Here is a 23,962-nt window from a genome sequence, read left to right as displayed (position 1 = left end):
GTTTAAACTAGAGATTATTATGGAATTTTCTAGGAGTGGAACAGAATTCAAAATTTATTCATGCATCTACTGAGAATTTACTGGGTACTTAATACTACTACTAAACTAATTAGGGGAAGTGGAAAGCTATTTTAATGATAGATTAAGAAACAGAAAGCCTTTCTGAGATGACCTTTTAGCAGAGACCTGAATAAAGTGAGGGCAAAAGTCATACAAAAATCAAGAATAGTTTATCAGAATGGATGAAACTGGAGACTATTATGCTAAGTGAAAAAAGACAATCCCCAAAAACCAAAGGTTGAACGTTCTCTCTGATATGTGAATTCTGACAAAAGGGAATGAAGGGGGGGGGGAATGGGAATAGAAAAGATGGCAGAATGAATTGGACATAACTTTCCTATGTTCACATATGAATCCGTGACCAGTAAAACTCCATCATGTACAACTGCAAGAATGGGATTACTAATTAGAATAAGTTAAACTCCCTGTATGTATGTGTCAAAATATACTCTAATGTCATATATATCTAAAAAGAACAAATAAAATAAAAAACAAAAAAATAGTTTATCAGGCAGAGGGAACAGCAAACATGAAAACCCTAAAATAGATCAGAATATTTAAGAAACAGGAAGCTGCTACATAGTATATAACCACAGAAATGTAAAGTTGTGCTGCAATCGTGTGTAATAAATTAAAATGCATTCTGCTGTCATATATACCTAATTAAAATAAATAAATTAAAAAAAAAAGAAATAGAAAGTCAGTATAGGAGGAAAAAAAAAGAAAAAAGAAAAAAGAAAGAAAAGAAAGCCACTGAGTGTAGTAGAATAGAGGAGAGTGAGCAAGATGAGTAAAGAAGTAAGGAAACCAAGAATTTGGATTTTTCTCCAAGTATGAATGGAGGCCATTGTGCTTTGATCAGGAAACTGACATGATTTGTGTTTTAAAAGCCCACTCTGGCTGTTATGTCCAGTAATAAAGAGTAACTAATTATGACAAATAGCCAGTATTGCATAGAGTACTTACCATTGGGTCGAACTAGAAGCACGAGTTCCCCAGAATGTCTTTCACAGCTAGCTTTAATAAATAGGACAACTTGATCATGGGTATGTTCTGTAATGTCCCGACCATTAATTAGTACAACTTGGTCCCCTTCATTCAATCGAGGGACACAGAGGTCAGCCTGTAATAAAAGGCAAGTAAGGTTTCAGATTTGCATGTGACTTTCTGGAAGTACTGGGTTTTATTTTTATAGAATTCAGAACAGGAAAACCAAAAGCATCTATGCACTCATTCATCATTTAAAAAAAATTCTTTTTAGTTGTCAATGGACGTTTATTTTATTTATTTGTATGTGGTGCTGAGAATCAAACTCAGTGCCTCACACATGCTAAGCAGCACAATGCTCTGCCACTAAGCCACAAGCCCAGCCCTCAACCATCAATTTTTAAAATATTTTCTTTAGTTGTAGATGGACATGATACCTTAATTTTTAAAAATATTTTTTAGTTGTATATGAACACAATACCTTTATTTAATTTATTTATATGTGGTGCTGAGGATTGAACCCAGTGCCTCACACATGCGAGGCAAGTGCTCTACCCCTAAGCCACAACCCCAGCCCATGATATCTTTATTTTTATTTTTATGTATTTATTTTTATGTGGTGCTGAAGATCAAACCCAGTGCCTCACACATACTAGGCAAGCAGTCTACCACTGAGCCACAATCCTAGCTCTCATTCATCAATTTTAAAAAGTAGAAACATAGAGGTTGTTGTTGTTGTTGTTGTTTTGTTTATTGTACTGGGGATAGAACTCAGGGGCACTTTACCCGCATCCTCCGGCTTTCTAAAATTTTTAGAGAGGGTCTCACAAAGTTGCCTGGGCTGTTCTAAAACTTGTGATCCTCCTGCCTCAGCCTCCCAAGTCACTGGGATTACAGGCATGGGACGCTACATCTGGCTTAGAAACCTAATTTTCTCATGGAGATACTATTTCTTCCCCTTCTTCCTTCCTGATGACCTATTATGTGCCTAGAGATACAGATAAAACTAAAGGTTTAAAAGTACATATACACATGCAGCTCTAACTTTATATTGTCTATATACATAGAAATTTCAGTTACCATGGTTTAAACGACACCAGTCCCCCAACAACATGGTTTAAATTTTAGTTACCATGTGTTACTTGTGGATAATGCATAAATAAAAACTTCACTGTAAGGTTCTCAGTCCAAAAATCTCTACATAGATAAAGACATATATTATGATGAGTGGCCAATCAGATCATTTTTTTTTTTTTTTGGTACCAGGGATTAAGCCCTGGGGTGCTTAATCACAGAAGCACGACCCCAATCCCCGTCCCCTTATAAAATTTTTTACTTTGAGATGGGGTCTAGCTAAGTTGCTTAGGGCCTTGGTAAATTGCTGGGGCTGGCTTTGAACTCACAATCCTCTTGCCTCAGCCTCCCAAGCCACTGGGATCACAGGTGTGCGCCACTGTGCCTGGCCACATCCCTTCTTTCAAAATCTGAATGATATGTCAATGCATATCTGTCATTCTTTACATGCACAGAAAGTAAAGCATGTAGTTTTGGCTCCTCCTTCCTTTCAGTGATTAAGCCATACAAAAATGGATAATCTAAAGAGGGAATTGACCAAAAAAGATGAGCAAAGAAATGAAATTTGATTAATCCTGGAAATGAAATTTGAATTGAACATAAATGAAGTTAAGAGAATAAAAACACTCAAAGTTCAAAGTATAAAATGTTAAAGGAAATCTAAAAAGATAATTATCAAGGCAAGAAGAAATGCTCACTCTGTACAAAAAGTTTTATAACAAGAAGGAGGTAAGTACTTTATGAGATTGTGCTATGCTTTCATAAAGAAAACATTTTAAATCTCAATATTTCTGATGTTTTGAATCACAGGATACTAAATCATTTATTAGTTTTAATATTTTCTCATTTATCTATACTTTTGTAAGAAACAGGAAGAGATTTGAATGTTTAGACAAAAAAAAAATAAAAGTTGTGGGATGACTGTAATTGTTCCAACTAATCAAGATTACTCCATGATTTCATCACACATTGTCCTGCACTACTGTGCAAAGTGAAGATTACTTGTACACACTTTATTGAGAAAACAAGCCAGTAATTAAGATAAAAGATATAAGAAAAATAGAAGCAGAACTATGAAGATTGTGTTCTGGGAACAGAGCAATAAAAACATGAGAGTCAAATATAAAGGATGACAGATAAAAGTAGAGAAGGAAAAATGAGGCAGTACCTTAACAAAAAAGGGAAACTCCTGTGACAAAGGCAGTAAGAAATGACAGCAAGGTTGGGTGAAGTGGTGCATGCCTGTAATCCCAGGGGCTCGGGAGGCTGAGGCAGGAGGTTCATGAGTTCAAAGCCAACCTCAGCAACTTCGTAAGGCCCTAGCAACTAGCAAAACTTTGTCTCTAAACAAAATATAAAAAGAGGTGGGGATATGGCCCAGAGGCTAAGCCTCCCTGGATTCAATCCCCAGTACCAAACAAACAAACAAAAAAAAAAAAAAAAAAAAAAAGCACAACTACTCAGAATTCACTAATTCACAAATTCCATAAAATCCAACAAGGTTGTCACTGATTTGTTCTAAGTACAGTCGAAGTTGGGGCTTGGGATGTGGCTCAGTGGTAGAGAGTTTGCTTGGCATGCATGAGGCCTAGAGGTTCAATTCCTAGAATTGGAAAAAAAAAAAAAAAGGTCAAAATTCTTCCTCTGTTGTTTATGAAATGTGATCTTTGATATCTAAAATTCTGAAAACACAGAAGATATTTGCCTTGATTATTTCACAGAACTGTTGTGAAGCTAAAAATGAGAATACTAATCCAAAGTTTTAAAATCTGAAATATTAAAATTTAAGGTGGGCTGGGGACAGCTCAGTGGTAGAGGCCTGCCTAGCATGCACAAGGCCTTGGACTTAATCCCCAGAACTGCAAAAACAAAAACAAACAAAAAAGTAAGATTATGTTCATTCTCTCCAGTTGCTTTTTTCTCTCTACTTCTGTAGTAAAGTAGAAGACATTTTTCATATATTCTCTTTGCATTAGCAGTGTGATGCTTCTGCATACCAATTTGGTTCCAAGTTTTTCTAAATGTCTTTGGAATACCTGAAGTGAGATGGAGTGGGAGTTAATGGTAGAAAAAAGAGCAATCTTTTTATATTACTTTGTGGATGGTGTAGTTGGTAGAAAAGAACAGATGGTTTGTTAGAGATAACTATAAGTATCCCTTACTGTACCTATTATTATTGAAGGAAACTCATACTTAGCCTGCCTTCTTTCAGAAATAAATTCTTATTTATATTTTATTCTGATTCTAAAAATTTAGATAAAGAACATATTAAAATGAATTTGTTGGAGCAATAGCCACTGACTAAAAGATTATCAGACCAGAAAGAAAAACATGATTTTTTTTCATTGGAATTTATCCATTTCAGAGGTGTCCAAAATAGAAAAAAACATCAGAATACTTGAAATTCTGTTTCTCCTTGTGTCATCTTTAAGAAAAGGGGGTTGATAAAACACAATGTCCCTGAAAGCTCCCTTCTGTTCCCAGTCAAATGAAATAAAAGGAACAATGAAATTGGGTCTAGGCCAAGATGTCCAGATACATATTATCTTGAGGGACACTTGGCTCTCTGAGATGTATGCTGGGAATCAGGGCAAATTAGCATTATCTGTAGAAACCCATTTTTTTTTTTTCCCACACATGCCAGGACAGCTGCTCCTTGGTATGCTGGTCATACAATGAGACAAAGCAAGCTAAGCTGATTCTGCTTCTGTAACTAAACCTATAAAACCTATACCTTCCCTCCTGTGGTAGCTGGTACCAATCAGAGCACCTTGGAGAGAGAAGCACTGCCCAGGGACAAAGCAGAGGTACACTTGTTGAGCTTATCACCACAGGCCTTTCTGGAGAAGAATCCATCTAGCTGCTTGTCACTGAACCTCCCCCATAAGCATTTCTTAATAAATCCTGTACTTCATATCACATCTCTGAGTTTCTTTCTTGGTCTCTTGGCAACCTACAGCCCCAGAACAAAATGGGCAATAGACATAACACCCCCAAGTCATCTAAAAATGTGATTTCTAATTCAAAGACTGTGTTGGTCTTGAAATTAATAAAATAATATAAAATGAGCCTGTGGCACATGCCTATAATCCTGGCTACTCAGGAGGCTGAGGCAGGACAATTGCAAGTTTGAAGCCAGAATGGGCAACTTGGCAAGACCCTATCTTAAAATAAAAGGCTTGAGGATATAACTCAGTGGTAGAGCAATTATGGGTTCAATCCCCAGTGCTGTGAAAAAAAGTGTGTGTGTGTGTGTGCGTGTGTGTGCGTGTGTGTGTGTGTGTGTGAGAGAGAGAGAGAGAGAGAGAGAGAGAGAGAACATGCATATATAAAATGACAAAATGACAACAAAACTCTAATTTGTATAGTTTAAGAAGAGAATTTGGAGTCACAGAATTGTGTTGATCTATAGAATGTTCCCTGAACATCTTAGACTTAAATAAAGTATACTATCTTTTCTAATAATGTGAGCAATACATATTAATCGTTATGTTTTGAACAATTAAAAAAGGAATAAAGAAAAATGCAAGAATTCCAATAATTCCATTATCCAGGCAAAACACAGTAACATTTTTGCATGTTTCCAGACTTTTTCTATACAATTTACATTTTTATACACTGGGTTCAAACATATATGTAGATTTATAATGTAATTTTCAGTAAGACCATTTTGTGGATATACTTCTGCATTTACAGAGACACAGCATCATTTTAATAGCAGTAAAGCAAGGCATAATTTATTCCACTAATTTTAATGATACATATTTTGATTTTTTCAATTTCATATCATAATGAATATTCTTGTGTATTTTTGTTCTATAGTTTAATTATTCCATTAGAAACAATTCCTAAAAGTCAAATTGTCAGATCAAAAGGTATAATTTTAAAATTTTAAAAATCAGTTTTAGAAAAGTTATTAATCACAATTTAAAAATCTGACTGTGTCTATAAGATTATTAGAAACCATTTCTTCTGTAATTCCAGCAGCTCAGGAGTCTGAGGCAGCCTCAACTTGGCAAGGTTCAAAGCCAGCCTCAACTTGGTGAGATCCTAAGCAACTCAGAGAGACTCTGTCTCTAAATAAATATAAAAAAGGGATAGGGATGTGGCTCTAAATATAAAAAAGGGATAGGGATGTGGATAGTTAAGTGCCCCCCCTTCAACCCCCTGGGGAGAGGGAGAGAGGGAGAGGGAGAGAGACAGGGAGGGAAGAAGAGAGAGAGAGAGAGAGAGAGAGAGAGAGAGAGAGAGAGAGAGAAGAAGAAGAAGAAGAAGAAGAAGAAGAAGAAGAAGAAGAAGAAGAAGAAGAGAGAGAGAAAGAGAGAGAGAGAGAGAGAGAGAGAGAGAGAGAGAGAGAGAGAGAAAATGAAAGTTTCTGTGTTTCTCCTTACCATTTATCTTCCTGTCTCTAGAAGCAACAACTTTCAATATTTTAGCTACATCTTTTTGTAATATTTTTTTAACCTCTATCTCTAAATAACATTTCCCTTTTTTCTATTTTACATGTTATTTATAAACTTTCTATATGACAGATGAGAATTCAGCAAACATTTATTTCTTCATCTGTAATCTCAAACACATAAATATTTCCTATTGATTAAATAATTTGGGGCTACTTCACCCAACCTTCATATGCATCTCTGAATAATAATTTCAGTTTTTCCAAAGATATCTGATCCAAGCTTGATCTATTGAGGATTTACTTCTTAGGGGTTTACAAATTAGACTGAGAGGTTTAGTCCCTCTGGGTTACTGAGCTGGTAATATACAAATCTCATGCCTACCACCGAGAATTGAGGATTAGAATAGTGGTAATAGCTGTGTAATTTCTGCCTAGTAGAGACTCAGGAGGAACAACTGATAGAGATCAAGGGAGAACAAGATAGACACAGACAGAGGTATTGGTATTGGTGTTATAGAACTTGGCTTGAAGCTGCTGCTAGTATACTATAACTTACAGGTGTTCCTGGTGCTACTCGGGACACAATTACAGGCATCTTCTGATCATATCCTCCCTTGAAAAGAAAACAAGAAAAGTATTGGTCAAATATTGTCAAGATAAAGACAACTTAATGTAAAAACTGAATACAATATAAATTCCAGCTTACCTTTACATTGAATCCAAACCTTCCATTTTCATCAGGTTTCATTCTGATTAGAACAAGATTATCATGTGGAATACCACCATTAGGCTTGAAAAGACAAAAATAATATATAAATTTCTACATTTATAGTTTATCCTACAGACATACATAAAGCATGCTTTTCATTTGCTTTTATTATCTATAGAATATAAAGAATCATAATTCTACTCAAAATGTTAGTTTAAGAAAATAAATTTCTTTGAATAATAACTTGCTGTTATATTCTCTCATGCCTTCTTGCCACTATATTAATAAGAACACTAGCAAACCGAAAGAAATTCCTGTCTCTATTTCCTCTAATCCCATCCTACTTCTCAGATTTTCATCCCTACCAATCTATCACAACTGTTAATTAAGGACACCAAAGATTTTCACATTGCTGAATCTAGGGTTCAATTTTCAGTCCTTATCTTACTTGACTTACCTGTGATATTTGATAAATTCACTTTCCCACTTTTCCTTCTACCTTTCTATCTGCATTTTCTCAGTCTCCTTTGCTGGTTTCTTTCAGTTCCTTCATTTTTTAAAATTGGAGGATGGAAGGCTTGGTATCTAGAACCTCTTATTTACATAAACTTTCTTGGTAATTTCTCTATTTTGTGGTTTTAAATACTACTACATGCCAATGTTATAACTCTGGCTTAGACCTCACCCTTCAAGTCCAGAATCATATATCCAATCGTCCTCATCTCCAAAAGGATTCTTAATAAACATTTCAAACTTAACACGTTCTAAACTGAGCTCCTGACATTCTAACTGTACCTGCTTCATCTGCAGCCTTTCACATCTCAATAAAAACACTGGCATTATATTTGATTTCTTTCTGTAGTACTCCACATCTAATCCATGAGCATATCATGTCTTAAAAATACATCCAGAGGACAGTCATCTCTCATCCCCTGTATTGCTATCACCCTGGTCCAAATCACCATTACATGATGGAAATACTGCAATGCCTCACAACCAGTATCTCTTCCTCTGCCCTGCTTTCAGTCTACTTGAAATACAGCCAAAGCGATACCATAAAAACCTACATGGACATCATGTTACCTCTCTTCTCAGATATGTCCATTTACTTCCTATCTCACTCAGGGTTAAAACAAAAAGTCCTTACAACAGAAGTCTTTGAGAATCTAGCTTATCTCCTCTTTTACTACTCTTTCTGTAGCCACACTATCTCCCTTGGTATCCCTTGACTATATCAGTCATATTCTTTTTATATATATATTTAGTTGTAGTTGAACACAATACCTTTATTTTGTTTATTTATTTTTATGTGGTGCTGAGGATTGAACCCAGGGCCTCAGACATGGGAGGCAAGCGCTCTATCGCTGAGCCCCAGCCCCTCAATCATACTCCTGTTGCTATAGTTTGAATGTGTCCTCCTAAAGTTCACATGTTCACATGCTAGCAACAAAATCCCCAAATTCATATGTTAATGGTATTTAAAGGTGAGCTCTTTGAAAGGAAATTAGGATTGGAAGATGTATGAGGGTGGGGCCCCTATTATGGCATTAGTGGCTTTACAAAATGAAGAGACCTGAGCTAGCACACTTGATCTACCTTGCCATGCAATGGCCTCTGCTATAATATGATGCAGCAAGAAGGTCTTCACCAGATGAAAGTACTATGTCCTTAAACTTCCCAACCTCTAGACCCATGAACTAAATAAACCTCTATTCTTTATAAATTACCCAGTCTATGGTATTCAGTTATAGCAACAGAAAATGAACTAAGACATCTGTCTTTGTATCTGGTATTCCATTAGATAGTTACATGGCTTATCACAAATTTCATTCCTAGTTCAAACTATCTAAAATTGTAAGAAGACTTCTGGAAATTCCCTAAATACCTTTCTTTCTTTATTTTTCCTCTCTAGCATTTAAATTAGTATGCTATATATTTGAATTATTTATATCTTACTTACTATTTAATCCTCAAGTTCAAAGCCAGCCTCACCAAATTAGTGAGGCCCTAAGCAACTTACTGAGACTATATCTCTAAATTTAAAAATTAAAAAAAGAGGCTAGGGATGTAGCTCAGTGGTTAAGTGCACCTGGGTTCAATTCCTGGTACAAAAAAAGAAAAAAAAAAAAGAAAGAAACAATCTAGATTATAAATTATGTCACAGCAGGGACCATGTTTTATTTGTCCTTGCATATCTCCTACCATCAAAGTGCCCAGCATTCAGCAAGACCTCAATGACTATGAATGAATGCATGAACAAATGATATGCAAGTGACCACAGAGGTAGTACTAGAGTTCTTTTTTATTTTTATTTACTTATTTTTATGTGTCAATAAGAATCGAACCTGGTGCCTCATACATGCTAGGTAAGCGCTCTACCATTGAGCTACAACCCTTGCCCACTTTTTTAGTTTTTGTAAGGATTTTCATCTATTTTTTTTTTTTAAGAGAGTGAGAGAGGAGAGAGAGAGAATTTTTTTAACTTTTTTTTTTTTTTTTTTTTTTTTAGTTGGCGGACACAACATCCTTGTTGGCATTCGGTGCTGAGGATCGAACCCGGGCCGCACACATGCCAGGCGAGTGCGCAACCGCTTGAGCCACATCCCCAGCCCCTCATCTATTTTTTTATATCCATGATATTGGAGCAGTAAGTGTGGGATAAGAGAATGGTTGCCTTTCAATTTCAACTTCAGATAATGTGAGAGGCGATGTATGGTTGAAGAAACAATAGAGCAATGACTGTAATGGCCACTGCAGGCTTTTGGCATACATGCCAATATCTGCTGTGGTCCTTCCCTTTTTTACATCTTATTCCATTCCTTGATGTCTCTTAAGTTTCCTGAAACACACCAATAGTTATCTGTTTTAAAATTTCTTCAGGAGCACAGTATTTCCTCAAAATATACTGACAATCTCATTTATGGATTATTTAAATCTACTTGAAAAAGCAATGAAAATTCATAAACCAGGGTATTCTACCAACTCACCATTTTATTGTGGTAAAAGCATATTCTCTAAGGCAAAAGCACTAAAATACTTCTAAAAACCTGTACTCAATTTCAAAAGATGATGAAAAAGATAAAGTCTCTGCTCTAAGTAAGTAGTAAAATTAGTGGTAATTAATGGATTATTAACATTTGTTCTGGAAGTGTAGATATGTTTTGCATTAGCCAGCCACCCCCAAAGAAAAAGGAATTTTCTTTCTTTCTTTCTTTCCACTAGGGAATAAACCCAGGGGCACTTAACCACTGAGCCACATCCCTTTTTTATTTTGAGACAGAGTCTCACTAAGTTGCTGAGGCTCCTCCTGCCTCAGCCTCTAAAATCACTGGGTTTACAGGCATGTGCCACCACGTCTGGCCCTGGTTCTATTTTATTTTGAGACAGGGTCTCTTTAAATTATTCAGGCTGGCCTAGAATTTGCAATTCTCTTGCCTCAGCCTCCTGAGGCCTTGGGATTATAGGTATACACCTCTATGCCTAGGGGAAAAAAGAAAATTTGTAAAGGATAATTTATGACTACAGAATATGATGAAAAAGATGAAGTACTATAATAAAATTTATAGTTAAAATATGCTAAAGTACAAAAAGAAACTCAATTTTGGATTTGAGAAATTGAAAGAAAAGTGAGAATATGTAAAGAAGCTTCTTACAGTAGATTTTTCAGGGGAAGAAGGTATGTCAAATGCTTCATTAGTATGATTTTCCAGGTCTTGCTGAGAATGTGAGTATTGAATTTGGTTCCAACTATTTTTCTTAGATTGTTTAGGTGGTAAAGCTGGGGGTTGCCCATCTTCAGGTGTTTCTTGTGATCTAGGAAAAAAAGGGGAAAAATATTTTAGAAATTGTCTCACACAATTATTTTTTTAAAATGCATTTTTTAAAAAGTTCAAGTCAAATAACCCAAATATTTACAATGTCTAGGTGGAAACAGGCTTTAAATACCATAATTATCTGAAAGTACCACTTTTATTTTATTATTTTTTATAAATAAATATTATTTTATTTTATTTTATTTTTTTTTAGGTATAGATGGACACAACACAATGCCTTTATTTTTTTTTTTATGTGGTGCTGAGGATGGAACCCCGGTCTCGCCCTTACTAGGCGAGCGCTGTACCACTAAGCCACAATCCCAGCCCAGTACCACTTTTAATAAAAACTTTACCTTTAAAGTAGAAAAGTTAATTTCTTTTCCAAATCAGTAAATAATTATGATAAAATGTACTTCAAAAATATTCCTATGAAGATATGTTATTTTGTTTTAGCATTTCACATAACTTTCTAAAATATATATATTTTAAGGTTTTCAGTGTAGTCATGGTTAGTCAGAGAATAAGGTAGGTAGGCAAAGAGAAACCAAACCTGAGAAGCGGGCTGTGCCACACACAAAACAACTGAAATATTTGGCCTATTCTTTTTTTTTTTTTTGAAGCCAGAGGTGCTCTACAACTGAGTTACAGCCCTGGCCCTTTTTATTTTGAGTCAGGATCTAGCTAGGTCATCCAGGTTGGCCTCAAACTTACAGTCATCTTCCCTCAGCTCTGAATTGTTGGGATTACAGGTATGCACCACTGCATTTAGCTGGCCTATTTTCTTTAACATGATTCAAGGAATGTAACTTAATAATGTAACAAGATTATAACAGGGCAGAGATCATCACTGAAGAGACAAAACTGGATGAAATAAGTGTCAGATACATAATTTAAGGTAAGAAAGCAAAAATACAATTAACATTAGGGAGCATAACCCTCAACTTGTGGCAGCAGGAATTGATAAAAAAAAAAAACTAGATATTACAGGAGAAATTTCAAGGTAGAAATTGTAGATTATATATACTGTGATTGTTCTTAAAATCTATCTGAGTTTTCCACAAAGGCCAGAAGGGGGAACCAGAGGTTTTGTTTCCCTTGGAAGTGGACACTATAGAAATTGAGTTTGGAAGATATAAAAGAACAGGAAAGGGAAAAATAGTTCTCCACAAGAGCACTGACCACCACTGAGGTTATCATCTACCTCTGAGATGGCAGGAGGCCCTCTGGGGAAACATAAGGATTACGATCTCATTGCCTAAGTACAGATAAGAGTTTTAACTCTGTGTATCTGTATATCAAGCCACATGGCTGTGGCTGTGGAATTCAGATACATACTTCACTTAGTATCTACCCAGTTTTGTTGACTGACAACAGATGCCTAACACTAGGCCTTAAAGTCTTGAGAAAATAAAACTGTGTTAGATTTTATCATTTTTCAAAATATTCCTTACACTCACCTGGCTTCACATCAGGTTTGGCCATGTGACTTGCTTTGGCCAATAAGGTGTAGACAGAAGTGATACATATAATTTTTTTTTCAGTTGGGGATCAAATTCAGGGCCTTGCACAAGCCAGGCAAGGGCTTTACCACTAAGCTACACCCCGAGTCTAGTAAGTGTTACTTCTGGAAGGGAGCTTTAAAAAACACATGATTCCTTATGCTTCTTTCCTTCCCTTGGCCATGAGACTGGTCACATTCAAACAGGGACTACTGTCACCCTAAGACCTAGCATGAAGATACTGTGAAGCAGTCACAAACGTAAGAGAGAAATAGCATTTGTTGTTTTAAGTCCCTGTAAATTTGACTCATTTGCAAGCACAGCATAATTTAGCCCAAGATAATAGAAAGGTCACTGACAGAGTGATCCTTGGATATATTCTCTGTTAGAAGATGTGGGAACTTGTTTAGAGGTTGGCTACTAGAAACCTGGTAGATATGGGGATTAACAATGAAGGATGTCATTACATGGTTTTCCAGGGAATTTGCTTTTTTGGGGGTGGGGTGTATTTCTCCTAAGGAAAAGAGTTCTGAAATTTTCTAGTTTGATAAAATATAACCACTCAGTAAGTAAACAATAGTGCCCAATTGGCCTGGACATTTGCATACCAGTATCTCAGGGCACAAATGTTCTAAATTCTGATAGGTCTATGACTCATCAGCACACACACAAACACAAACACACCCTTCTTTTCAGCAAAAGCTTCACTGGCACCTGCTTTTAGGCAGGGATCCCAGGTCCAAAACATAGCAGGTTTTTGTTCTACTACTTTCCACTGCCAAGAACCCAAGCCTCTTGGACAATACATTTAAATGTTGCTACTCCAAGGAAATGTTTCCAGGATCTAGAATATAGACTTCCACCAGGGTCTCCTAAATGGATTACAAAAGATCAAAATGGACATCCTTTGACAGAACTCAAGATTTCTAAAAGTCAGTGAATAAAGTCTCCCAAACTTATCAAAAACCAGAAGTTACTGGACTCCATATCCAATGAACAATAGGTCTCCAACCTAACTTAGGTCTAAGTATAATCATTTAGGTAAGACGATTAGAAGCTTCCCACCCCACTGATTGTGCTAACAACTATCATACTCAGGATGCATTTATCCATTAAACTGAGTGGAGAGGGTACCAGGTTGGGATCAGATGGAAATGCAGGAATAACTTCACTTATTCTTGGTCTAACAGTCTAAATATAGTACCAAAATATATAACAGGACAAACCCAAGCCTGATCTACTGTATAATATCTAAGTCAGCCAAACCTCATGGGTATGGGCATAATCATAGCAATGCTCAGTTACACTCCAGAGAGATAACACTGATATAATGGTATTTGGCTAAGCAGTTAAATCTGAGGATAAGAGTTTAGGCACATATTGTCAAAGAAGTTTCAGAGGTGATTTTTACTGTGTACTTCTAATTAAAAATCATTGTCCTAGAACAGTAGTTATAAATTCATGGCTTGTAAACCAATTATGTCCATCCATTGTCTTTGTAAAAACAATGTGAATCAATTATCATATTTTCAATATTTATATACAAATCTAATAAATAAATTGTAAAAATAATTATATACAATACAAATCTGGATTTTCAGAATGAAAAATCTGTAAGCTTTGGAAGAAATGGGTCTCCATTACCAATTGTTCAAGAGTAGATACAGCCAAGTGACAGCAGCTACTTTTTGATGGGGGATGGGTACTCCAATCCACTGAGTCCCCACCCTGTCTTAGTTGCCAGATTTCACTGGGTGTTTGAGCACAAACTCTCCCTAACTTTTGAACAGGAGGAAGACAGAGACAAGAAGGGAGTCCACGTATATACCTGGGTTGGAGGTCTGTAGTCCACACAAAGGTAGCAGAAGAAAGAAAAGTAAAACTGTTTCAGGATATAGGCTACCTGCCTTCTGTCCTATGTAAAAGTAACTTCTCAGAGTGACAGATAAGCTCTTCAAATAACTGCTTCTGACAGGCTGGGGAGCTCTTATACTCTAATTATGTGCTCTGCCAGAAATCTTGGTAATTATTTCCCCCTTCTATGTTTCCAACTTAGCAGTCAAAACTCTGTATACACACATGTACATACACACTTTCACATACCCATACACACTTAAAATCTATAAAATTAATCAAGGTGATCAGACTCTTGAAATTTATATATTGGGCAAAAATGATCAAGTATATTTTTAAAACACATTCCAAACGTATTTATTTATCTTAATGAAGGATAATTTTCTTCTTCGTATCTAATGTATAGCTATCCAATGTAACCTATTACTGAATTATCTAGAACCATGCATTATGATTAGGAATTATAATACAGTTAAAAATAATACCATGAAAATAAGACTAGTTCTTTAAAAAGATCTGGTTTCTATGTATACATACATACAAATATCTGGCAAGTATAACAGAACGCAGAGGCCCTACATATGTGGGAGAGAATAAGCAAGCAGCACAGTGAAACACAGCCGCATCAGAAATAACAGCTGGTACCTTGAAGAAAGGGCCCTATAATTTAAAAAGGTTATCATCTACTGACAGATAGTTTGGACGGGCCTTGGACAAGAGAAATCAAAGAAAGAAGCCAGGATCAGGGCTGTGGCTGGAGTCTTACTAATGGAGGCCATCATCTATCTGTTTTTAAAGCTGACAGTTAAAAATTATGTTTCATATAGGAAGTTAGAAAGAAATGAAATCCTGAAATTATTATTTTAGTTTATTTTAAGAAAGACAAATGAGCAAGACAGACCTTTAAAGTTGTGAATTAAAAAAAAACTTAGTTCTCAAGCTTCAATTGTACATACCTATCTAATATAGAAGCAGCATTAAGCTCTTAAAATTTAAGACTAGGAAACAAACAAAAAGTTCATTTCTTGGGAGACGCTAATACAAACTTGCCAGGAATGACGTCTCATTTTGAAACTACTACTTTTTTTGGAGATATATGCACCAGAAGATCACGTCTCATTTAACAATAGAGTCATCCTAGTCTTCACTGGGATTTGGCATGACTTATACTTTATCTATATTACATTAGATAAAGAATTCTGGTTTAAAATTCAAGCTTTGACTTTTTGGCTAATTTATACTGTAAAAGTAAAAACTTTCAGTGGATTACTAATTAATGCTCAAGGCAATTTAAAAAGTGCATATGAAAATACACATACATTTTTCAGGGATATGATTAATACACAATAAAACTGATGCTATTATATTATTTTATCACTAAGAATCTATTCTAGAATAAGGCTCCTAGACTTGAGATTCTTAGTTTCAACCAAATTCAAAGTCCCTGACCTTAGCTGCGAAATACAAGTCATAGAGACCAGCCAGAGATGGGAGGCAGGTAAGCAAACTACAGCTAGAGCAACCTAGACACCTACAATTAATTTTGCTATTAAAAATATAGCTTCTAAGTCACCTTTGAGCCTCCACTGCTTGGTATCTCGTTTTATCCATACTCTCGTTGGTTCTTTTATTTTCTTATCCTAAACCAGCCAAGAATTTGCATGGTTCATAATATATTGCAAGACTTTATTGATCAAGACTGGAATAGGAATTGGGTAAAGCTGGCTGCAGAAGGAACTCATCAGTGCCAGTAGCTGAGAGGCAGCAGAGGAGAAGCAAAGCTTTGCAATCTAACAAAGGGATTTCATGAGGATGGACAAAACTGTGGGTATTCAATAGGTGTAATTCTAGAATGTTTGATTCAGGAAACAATGGTTTAGGGAAATGGATTTAACACTTGAGGATTATGAAGTCTTCATAAAGTCTTGTGATTAGAGACCTAAGGAAATATTGAGAATTTGTGGAATTCCTTACTGTGTTTAATCAGATAATCACACTTCAAAACATGCAGACAAATAGTTTTCAGTCTCTCTCTCTCTCTCTCTCTATATATATAATATGTATATATATATTATATATATATATCTAAATATTAACTGAAGAAAGTTATTTATATGCTAAGAGCAGCTCTATGAGGTAGACACTATTATCATCTTGGTTTTCAACATGTGAGAAAATTGAGGTTTCTGGAGATAAAATAACTCATTAAAGGTCACATAATTAGAAGTGATGTAACCTAGTTTAAATCCTGTCTGAATCCAGAGCTTGTGCTTTTTCTTTTATCTTTTTTGGGTACCAGGGATTAAACTCAGGGGCCCTTAAGTGAGCCATACCCCCAGGCCTTTTTATTTTGAGACAGGGTCTCCCTAAGTTGTATAGGGCCTCACTACATTGCTGAGGCTGGCTTTGAACTTGAGATCCTCTTGCCTCAGCCTCCTGAGCCCCTGGCATTACAGGTGTGCGTGTACTGTGCCCAGCCACTTGCGCTCTTCTACATAACTGCACCTCAAAGAAACTAACTGTAAAAAGCAGCAGATAAGTTCTCTTTTTTTAAAACAACAATTTAATTTTAATGTGTGTGTGGTGCGAGGAGAGACTGGGGACTGAACACAGGGCCTAGTAAATGCTAGCTAATCCTTCTACACTAAGCTACAAGGTCGACCGTTATTTTAAAAAAAAATCATTCTGAGATAGAGTGTTGCCAAGGCTGGCTTTGAACCTGCTCCTCCTTCAATCTCCCAAGTTGACTACATGTATGTGCCACTGTGCCCAGCTGAAAAGTTCTTTTTAAAGCAGAAGTTTCTAAACTTTTTTGTAGCAGTGGAATATTTTCTTCAAATGGAATGTTTCTCAGAAGACAACTTATAAAAGGCTAAGAACCCCTCCTGTCTGCCTTTACGTGAGGCCTCAGCAGAACTCTTGGGACTTAAAAAAGCATATCCTGAACCTGACTATTTTAAATCATTCTGAGGCTGGGGTATAGCTCAGTGGTAAAGAGCAGACCTGGGTTCAATCTCCAAACCCCAAAACAATCAAGGTTATAAATGGTAATATCTTAAATTTTAATAAAAACTATATTTTAATGAGAAGAAGGTATATAGTAGAGATCAGGGATTTAATACATCCATATTTATTTTAACTGATAATGATCCAAAGGATGGGAAGTCAGAGCTTGAAACATACTGCACAAGATTTACTGCATATAAAATCTTATGGTAAACTTTGTACATAGGTAGTTAACTTTCACATGTTAAGAGAAAGGGGAGGGCTAGGGTTGTGGATCAGTGGTTGAGCGCTTGCCTTGCATGCATGAGGCATTGGGTTCAATCCTTAGCACCACATTAAAAAAAAATTAAAAATTGTGTGCATCTACAACTAAAAATGTATAAAGAGAAAGGGAGATAGGAATATAATTCTAAGAGGGTTCCAAACATTCATATTTCATATTGGATTGTTTTTGTTTTACCATAAGTGACTGGCTTATCTTAAACTGACATTTTGTAAACTGTTAAGTAGAGAACAAATAATGAAAATTTCATGCTTAAGTGCTGGTGACAGGGCAATATCTTGTCACATAGAAGCAAAAAAAAAATGTTAAAGCTGTCAATCAACATGGGGGCCAAAACTTGCCTATTTCAGTCCATTCAGCTTTAATTTCTCAGAAAATATTTTAACAGCAGCAGTGAAAGCAACTTATTTTGCAGTCAAAGCAGCTCTCTGTTGCTGCCTTTAACAATTTGCTTCCTAATAAAAAATAAAATTTTAATCATGCAATTCACATGCTCTGTGATTATTTTTATACAAATACCCTGGCTTCATTGTTAAATATCGTGTACTAGTATTTGTGGTGTAAATTTATTACAATAAACATCTGTTAAGTTGTTAAAATTTAATTGAGGGTAATTATTTATATCTCATAAAACTACAAACTAAAACACTCTAATTTTCTGTTAAAGAGAAGAAAATGGTAAACTATGGTCTCTGTTAGACCAATGTATAAATGGTGACTATTCTACACAGTATAACCAACGTCCTATACTCCTCTTAAAAATGACAGAATTGGTAAGATGATCTCAAGATCTACTTCACTACAATTTCATCTGTCAACTTAAAAAAAGTGTAAGATCTTAAAAACCATTATATGCTGAAAAGCTTCCTGCTTAATCCAACATTGTCTGAATTTTTTTTTTTTCACTTTTAGCCAATGGTCAAACTAAAATCTACGGAATCTACACAACAAAGAATTTTTTTTTCTAAATTGCAAAAAACAAAAGAAAAAAACCAAAATCTTGTTTGGGGTAAAAAGTTCTCAATAGTTTAGGTAGAGAAGGCTTAAATTTCTGTTCTGTAAATTGGGATAAATGCTTTAAGTGTGGCTTCTCATCTATACAATGGATATTACATATCTTTCCTACTTCTTTAAGTTCTTCTAAGTAGAACAGAGATAATTTATGTGAAAGCCAACTGTAAGCAACCAATGTATTATTATAATTAGGGGAGGTGTCTTGAGAACTTACAGATAATGATTCTCTCTGAAACTCTAGTGGCGCCTCATAAATTCTGATATTGGGATCTAAATTTACTCCCTAAGTGTTGGACCATTAAACCTACTACCTGCCTTTGTATTATGCTTGTCAAAATCCTGTTTTCTGTAAGTTCTCAAGACACCTCCCCTTTTTTGCAACTTTCTGTGCCATAAAGCTGCACTCCTTGAGAGCTGCAGGGCTGTCTTCTATTCCCATGGGTTTCGGGAGAGACAGCCCCGGCCAGTAGGAATTACAAACTTGCTTTAATTTGATTTAAATTGGAGTCAGTGGTCTTTTCTTTGCAGCGTGGTTTAACACTTATCTTCTTGGAACTCATTATTATTCAGGTTAAAACTGGTCAAATTTCACATGCAATGTTATAAATTCAAAATTGAATACAAACACATAAACTTATACCTCATGTCCTATGAGAAAGCTTCAATCATTTTAAATTCTGTGAACCAAGGAGAGGAGGAAAAAACACTGCATGGTTATACTCTCTTCTGAATATACTTCTGCACTTTAGATCAGAAAGCAAAAGAAAGGAATTTTGAGGGGGCAAATGATTTGGGGGGCTTATAATCTATATATGTGAAAATATTCAATTGTGTGCGTTTTGTTTTTCTAAAACAGGTTCTGCAAAAAAGCCAGATGTGGTGGTGTACACCTATAACCCCAACCTCTCAGGAAGCTGAAACAAGATTGCAAGTTTGAGTCCAGTCTCAGCAATTTATAACAAGATCCTATCTCAAAATAAAAGGGATTGTAGCTCAGTGGGTAGAGAACCCCTGGGGGTTCAATCCCCAGTACCTAAAAAAAAAAAAAGAAAGAAAGAAAATAAGTTGTGTGTAGTGGTACATGTTTATAATCCCAGTGATTTGGGATGCTAAAGAAGAGAATCAAGAGTTTACTGAGGGCAGCATGGGCAAGACCCTATTCTCAATGTCTCAAAACAAAAAAACAACAGAGAGAGAGAGAGAGAGAGAGAGAGAGAGAGAGAGAGAGAGAGAGAGAGAGAGAGAGAAAGAGGGGAGAGGAGAAGAGAGGAGAAGAGAAGAGAAGAAAGTAGATTAAAATAATTTGGTTAGGACTCAATATTTATACTTTAGCTGGGTGTGGTGCCCCCCACCCATAATTCCAGCAACTAGAGCGATTGAGGCAAGGAGGATTGCAAATTTGAGGTCAGCTTGGACAATTAAGCAAGAATCTGTCTTTTTTTTTTTTTTTTTTTTTTTTGGTACTGGGGACTGAACTCAGGGACACTTGACTACTGAGCCACATCCCCAGCCCTGCTTGCTGAGGATGGCTTGAACTCTTGTCCTCCCATCTCAGTCTCCCAAGCCACTGGAATTATAGGCATATGCCACCACCGCCTGGCTGAGCCACTGTCTTTTAAAAAAAATGGTGCAGGGGTGCTGGAGATGTAGCTCAGTGGTAGAGCATCCCTGAATTCAATATAGGGGAGAAAAAAAAAAAAAAGAAAATTTACTTTATACTTTTTAAATTTTAAAAGAAGAAAATGATTATTTAAAAAAAACCCAAAAGTTTAAAATTTTAATTTTTAACATAATAAAACAATAAATTTCCATCAATCCTATCCTTTGCTAACTCATTTATGGTATGTGTATCTGTCTTACTCATTCATTACTCATAATATATACAAACCATCAAAATGTTTTACCCAAGATGTAAGTTACCAAGGCCTTGATAGCTTAGCTAGTGTTCTTTGGTTGGCCTAGTCTAAGGATAACGATGGCTCAGATATCTAGTCATGTTTTTCTAGAGTACCTACAACTGCATTGCTGACCATTCATCTCTTCTGTCACTTTAAGCTGTTCACATTCACTATATCTTGTACTCCTTTCTCTTTCTCAACAATTAATGAATCTTCTTACCTATCTGAATCTTGTACATATTCTACTTTTTTAATATTTATTTTTTAATTTGTTTTAATTAGTTATACATGACAGTACAATGGTACATATTCTACTTTTTGTAAACTAATTTTCGCACATATATAGAAACTATATTATATAAGCCAATAAATTAAGGTATTGAACATTAATGTGAGGATATCATTAGTATATTAAATTGATGGACTAAATACTAAATTAAGGAGTTGAATTTATATATCAATCAGGTGCAATGTGATGTAGAAATGAACTTTAGAAATTATGCGTGCGTTGTGTGGCAGTGGTGGCCTGAGAGAATCCAAGTAGTTTAAGGTGGAGATGTATCCCCAACCCTAGGTTGCAATAAGCACCCTAACTGTGCCCAATAGACCCATAGCTGCTCCTGAGTCAGAAGGCCTGGACCATGTTCAGAGAGCAGACGACAAAAGCTCAAGGAACATTTGTTAACAAAACAAAAACAAAAAACATTTTGCATACAAACAGAAAAATCAGATATCCTGTAGAGGACAGAGAATAATGACATCTGAGGACCAGGTCAAAGGGACAAAAATTCTGAAACTTAAACAAAAATGGGTAAAAAAGAAAATATCAAAAGAAGCATGCCTCTAATCCCAGTGATACGACAGGTTGAGGCAGAAGGATCCCAAATTCAGGGTCAGCCTAAGTAACTTTTATGTCTCAATAAATTAAAAGGAGTGGAGATGAGGCTGGGGTTGTGGCTCAGCAGTAGAGCGCAAGCCTAGCACACGCGAGTTGCTGGATTAGATCCTCAGCACCACATAAAAATAAATATATTGTGCCCATTTACAACTAAAAAAAAAATTACAATAAATAAATATCTTGGCTACTTGGGAGGCTAAGACAAGAGGATCACAAGCTTGATCCCAGACTGGGTAACTTTGAAAAACCCTGTCTTAAAATAAAAATAAAAGGGATGGGTTATAGCTCCAGGGCACAGTGCCCCAGGGTTCAAATCCCAGTACCACATTCAATCAATCAAAATAAAAAAATACAATAATGTAAAAAAAATGTATTTCTTTAAAACCTTTTAATGAGTTAACCAATTCTACTACTGCAACTGAAACATAATTTTGAGGATGACAAACTCTGCAGTCATTACAAATTAAGGTGATCCCCAAAGTCAAAATAAGACATTAAAAGCCAGGTATTTCACCCTAAAAGCAATAATAAAAAGTAACAAATGACTTCAGAGAAACCAAAGCAAGATGTTATACACCCAAGAAACTTGTACTAGGATCTTATCTTGGCCAAAATATTCAGTCTAAGATTAATTGATTTAGAAAACCTCTACAAGTCAAAGAGTTGTGCAACTACACAGATTTTCAACTACTCTCTCTAAAGCCACAAAGCCTTAGCCTGTAAACACCAGTAATGGGAAGTGAAAGAGGAGCCTCCAGTATGAATGCTACCATTAAATTTGTAAGTACTACATCCCAGAACACAACATATGTGACATCCTATTAGAAGTCACCATAATAATACCCAGGATATCATGAAGTAAGGAACCGGCAGAATCCCTGCTAGTGTTAAAATTCAAAAAGGGCCTCATGAAAAAGAATTATTACAGTCAAAAATGATTTTCTCTAGTGTCAAACCAGTTCTCAGAACATAAAAAGAAATAAGGCATTACCATAGCATCTGAAATTGTAGCCAGGCCTGCTTCATCGTCTAATATCGAACTGATAGAAAAGCTAAAAAAAAATACACCAGTAAAGACATACTAGAATAAAAGCAATTGTTGAGAGAATCAGCTCAGTCCAGAGAAACTGCAGAAAAGAGAAAAGCTCATCTGAGTGATTGGAAAGCTGGTAAAGCAAAAGTGATGAAGAGCTATCCTAACTCAGTAGTTACCCAGCCTGAGCCTAAGTTCAAAATGAAAAATCATTTGGGTCCTGTCAGGACTACCATGGCAAAAGAAGAGAAACAAAGATTGCTTATGGAAAAAATTCTAAATAAAACATCTTTTGAATGCCTGAACATAATTAAAAAGGGATGCCTCAAAGAAGAAATGTTACAAACATTGAATAATCTGGTCAAAATATATCAGTTGCATTATGAGAAAATGAGGTTTTAAAGATAAAATTTATGTTTTTACATTGACCATTTATCTATCTATCTGTCTGTCTGTCTGTCTATCTATCTATCTATCTATCTATCTATCTACACCAGGGATTGAATCTAGGGGTGCTTTACCACTGAGCTATACCATTAGCCTTTGGGTCTCACCAAGTTGCTGAGGGGCCTCGAACTTGAAATCTTGCTGCCTCAGCATCCCAAGCTGCTGGGATTACAGGTAAGTGCCACCACACCAGCAAAAATTTTTAAAATAAGTCAATGTCATCTGGGCATGACGGTGCTCACTGTAATGCCAGCAACAAGGGAGACTACGGTAGGAAGACTGTAAGTTCGATACCAGCCTTGGCAATCTGATGAGATACTGTCTCAAAGTAAAATGGGCTGGGGGTATATGTCAGTGGTAGAACACCCCAGGACTCAATCTCCAAAACTAACAAACAACCACCAAAACCAAATTTATAATATACCTTCCTGCTTTTAAAACAGAATGGCCACCCGCCCCTTTCTTTGATTAGTATGAAAGTAAAAATGAGGCTGGAAGTATAGCTAATTGGTAGACTGTATTGCTGAACATTCCTGAGGCCCTAGGTTGAATCCCTTATGGAACAAAGAAAGATCAACCCACTTCAAATGTTATGGGTTATGAAGTTTTCCACCAAACTTAATTTAACTAGACTGTTGTGCTCTGTTTTATCCCTTAAAATGCCTATGGTTCTTCATTATCTCTTTGTGTTTGTTTTTGGTACTGGAGATTTAATACAGAGGCACTTTACCATTGAGCCTCATTCCTAGCCCTTTTTATTTTGAAATACGGTCTCACTAAGTTGCATAGGGTCTTGCCAAGTTGGTAAGGCTGGTCTCTAACTTGTGACCCTCCTGCCTCAGCCTCCAATGTTGCTGGGATTACAGGCATGGACCACCATGCCTGGTTCACTATCATTTTTCATATATGATACTAAGTCTGTATCTGTGCTCTCTTGGCTCATCTTTTGATTGTAAATAAGGTTACCAAGAATAGTTTAACTA

General features: G+C 35.9%; 1 protein-coding gene and 1 pseudogene across 3 annotated transcripts in view; one reads left to right on the top strand and one right to left on the bottom strand.

The window, feature by feature from the left end:
• The window catches only part of Ptpn4 (protein tyrosine phosphatase non-receptor type 4), a 189,066-nt gene that overhangs the window by 29,793 nt on the left and 135,311 nt on the right, over nt 1–23,962 (bottom strand). For all 3 annotated transcript variants that reach the window (XM_077802315.1, XM_077802314.1, XM_077802316.1), the window contains 4 exons: nt 10,886–11,045; nt 7,230–7,313; nt 7,080–7,136; nt 1,027–1,183 (listed from right to left, as the gene is read on the bottom strand). In XM_077802315.1, the coding sequence (XP_077658441.1) occupies nt 1,027–1,183; nt 7,080–7,136; nt 7,230–7,313; nt 10,886–11,045 (458 nt within the window). The remainder of the gene's footprint in view (nt 1–1,026; nt 1,184–7,079; nt 7,137–7,229; nt 7,314–10,885; nt 11,046–23,962) is intronic.
• On the top strand, nt 21,854–22,934 carry LOC113196784 (cytoskeleton-associated protein 2 pseudogene; annotated as a pseudogene).

The sequence above is a fragment of the Urocitellus parryii genome, chromosome 1, assembly GCF_045843805.1.
Source record: "Urocitellus parryii isolate mUroPar1 chromosome 1, mUroPar1.hap1, whole genome shotgun sequence".
In the NCBI taxonomy this organism is placed as follows: domain Eukaryota; kingdom Metazoa; phylum Chordata; class Mammalia; order Rodentia; family Sciuridae; genus Urocitellus; species Urocitellus parryii.
This window is presented reverse-complemented; position numbering and strand designations above follow the sequence as displayed.